At 34.0% G+C, this 3232-nt stretch overlaps 1 protein-coding gene across 1 annotated transcript in view; it reads left to right on the forward strand.

Annotated features, from left to right (window-relative positions):
* Nucleotides 1–411: 411 nt before the first annotated feature.
* Nucleotides 412–3232, forward strand: part of LOC106877172 (MOB kinase activator 2) — a 60868-nt gene continuing 58047 nt past the window's right edge. The window contains exon 1 of the mRNA XM_014926001.2: nt 412–618. Coding sequence (XP_014781487.1) covers nt 602–618 — 17 coding nt within the window. The 5' untranslated portion in view covers nt 412–601. The remainder of the gene's footprint in view (nt 619–3232) is intronic.

A 3232-nucleotide genomic window follows, 5' to 3' on the forward strand; every position in this document is an offset into this window, starting at 1 on the left:
TGAATAATAATCGAAAGGATTTCTCAAAGACAAAAGAGAGAATGTTCCATCCGTATTCCACGAACTTGATTTGTCTATGGAGACAATAAGCTTTAATATTGTTAATAGCGTAGTCAAAATAAGTTCGAAAAAGTCATTTGTCTCAAAGAATGTCAAAGTATTTGGAAGCAGATCACCGATACAGGGAAGAAGCAATATTTATTATCTGCTGATGCGGTTTGTTGGTAATCGATATAAATAGGGAGGAGTTGCGTCATTTCCCTTTACCCCCTTCTCTTTCTTTCTCTCTTTCAGTCACTCAGTTTAACTCTCTTCCCTTCTCTCTCGCTCTTACTGCACCTCTAGTTGAGTTTTCTCTCCTTCATTCACACTTTCAGTAGTCTCCCTTCCTCTTACTATTCCTCCCTCTCTCTCTCATTAGTGGGGAGGCGATTGCTGCTGCTGCTGTTAACGCTGCCATTGTTGTGCGAGTAGGACAGTGTCTGACTGTAGTGAAATCTTCACCACTAATGTAGCCAGTAGTCGGCCTGACCGAGGAGGAGCAGGCCTGTCGAGATAGGCTAGCAAGCTGGAGAAGATACCGGATTATCTCAGAGATACTATGGACTGGTTTATGGGGTCAGTATGAAAACAAAAACATATCAACATTACATATAATATATTGATATATAATATGTGTATGTGTGTACATATATATATATATGTGTGTGTATGTGTATATGTAAAACTCGGATCTTGTTTCGTTTTTCGTCTTCGAACTCCCCCTCCCGTCACTGCAGACAGTGCTTTGCTTGTTGTGTCTCCGTCTCTATTCATTCAACTCCTATCGTTTCTTCTTTCTTTCTTCTTCTTTTAATATTTATTTTCGACAACCATAACAATTATTTTTGTCAACACAACTGATATTTTATTTTATTTTATTCAAGTTGACACTTTTGCCTTTCAGTTTTCGTTTTTTTTCCAAATGTGCGACTATGCCTCATAGAGGCATCTGTATTAGACATGATCATATAGACACATACATACATAGAAATATATGATATATACATGGATGTATGTTTATTTAAATTAACATCTTACTTGGCATGGCTTTAAATCATAGATATCTTTATAATATCAATTCTATTTGATGTATTACCGCTAATAAATGAACATCTTTCAATAACAAGGTGCTTTAAGACGAGTTGAGATTTATTGTAAACACAAATAATCAATATACACATTTCTATTTATACACCAACTTAACATAGACCAGTCGTTTGTCTGTGCCTTCATAATCCTATCTCTCATTCCATCTCGTCTTTTCCATTTTCTCCAAACCTGTATTTATTTACTCATTCATTTCTTTAATCCAAATACCATCAATCTTTATTATTATTTTACTTATCTCTCTCACATAACACAAACATCTATATATTCTTTGTCACACAGGTACACTCATCTGTTCTTTCTATCCTACCACCACACATTACACCGATCTTTTTTACATATACACAAATGCACACAAAGTTTGTCCTTATGTACATTCTGTCAATATCGCAGTTATAATGATTAGAAATGTATATCGTAATTTCAATAGTGAAACAATTCTGTAGCTAGCTAGCTATTCGGCAAAAGTGGAGCTGTTTTGTGTAGAAACTTCAGCCACACTCTCCCTATATTTAATCATTAAATTACTATCCATTGTCTAATTGCCAAGTTAAACTTTGTTGCATGATTAAGGTATCCAACTTTTCACCCGGTTCCTAGTGTTGTTGCACCCACAACTGAAACACCCAGGCTTTCAACGAATACTTTTTAACTTAACCCCATACTAGATAGTCTTCTTGAAGACCGGTTTTTGGTTAGGTAGAATGGAACCATATCATGTTAGATATATCGCACCACGACCTGACGAATTTATCTGTAAATTTAAAATTTAAAGAAGTAAAAAGTAAAATAGATGTGCTCCCTGAAGAAATTGCTAATGTTCTGGATTTAAAAAAAAGCCTTCGTTGTGCGGAAGGAATTGTTACCGGTCCAGACAGTTTCACCTCTAAGAGTCTTCTGGACTTCTGGTGAATTCTAAGTGTATTCTATTTAACTTCTTTAAAGTTTATTTTGTTGATAATGTTAACACTTCTATATTAATATCGAGTTTGCTAAAGATGGTCGAAGCAGTAGTTTGCCGAATTAATAGCATTTTGGTCCCATACTCTTATATCTATGTCCGAAATCTAACACAAGGTCAGTTTTTACTTCATTCTCCTGGAATTGATAAAATAAAGTGCTTGATATGTTGGCGCTGATTCGATTGACGAATAACCATATCTACTTTTAGGAAAACTGGTGTGGTATTTTGTGTGGAAAGAAATTCTCATGTCATCATTAATAGCTTGTGAATAGTTTTATATTATTATTTTTTTTATATAATTAGCATGCGGCATCACCAAAGTCTGACTTTACATTCGATCGTTCCACACTCCTGGCAGTAATATCTATCAAGTTTTACCAAGTCTTCCCAGAGATGTCAAACCGTGTTATTAGCTAAACCATTATTATAGACACGAATAAACAAGGAATTCATCCCCAACTCACAACCATACACCCACAGATGTTCAATATTGACAACCAACTTCGCAATTTTAACCTAGGCACATTTTTCCATCGCTCATTTTATTTACTTCTCTTCTTTTCGAGAACATTTTATTTCTTCATTAATATCCTCATTATACAGTTTGGTGTTTTTTTCTTTAAATATATTTCGTCTTCCCATGTTCTTGACATTTCACATTTACAAAAATCATCTTGATGTCTTTTGTTTTAATAAGAAAAACAGTTTTTACTCCCACGAGAAATTAAGTATAAGCGAAAGAAATGCTTTGTGGGTTGTTACATATTATTCCCAGGAATGTGGCGCAAACAATTACAATGTTCGGTGACACGACACAAGGCGACACATTAACTCAGAGGAGGTGTATAATCAATAATTACATCGATCCTCAGTACACGACTGGTACCTTTTAGCAACTTCGGTAGGGTAAAAAACTAGATTATGAAATTAAATTAAAACCACATTGTTTCTCTAATATGAAAGTGATTCTTTGTTTCTGGTAGTATCTTGTGTCCTTAATATATCAATCATTGCCCATATTGTATTCATTTCAACCCAGTTATAAAAATCACATTCATCAAAACACAGACTATATATATATATATATATATATATATATATATATATATATATATATAT

This window comes from Octopus bimaculoides, chromosome 11 (assembly GCF_001194135.2).
Source record: "Octopus bimaculoides isolate UCB-OBI-ISO-001 chromosome 11, ASM119413v2, whole genome shotgun sequence".
NCBI classification, from domain to species: Eukaryota; Metazoa; Mollusca; class Cephalopoda; order Octopoda; family Octopodidae; genus Octopus; species Octopus bimaculoides.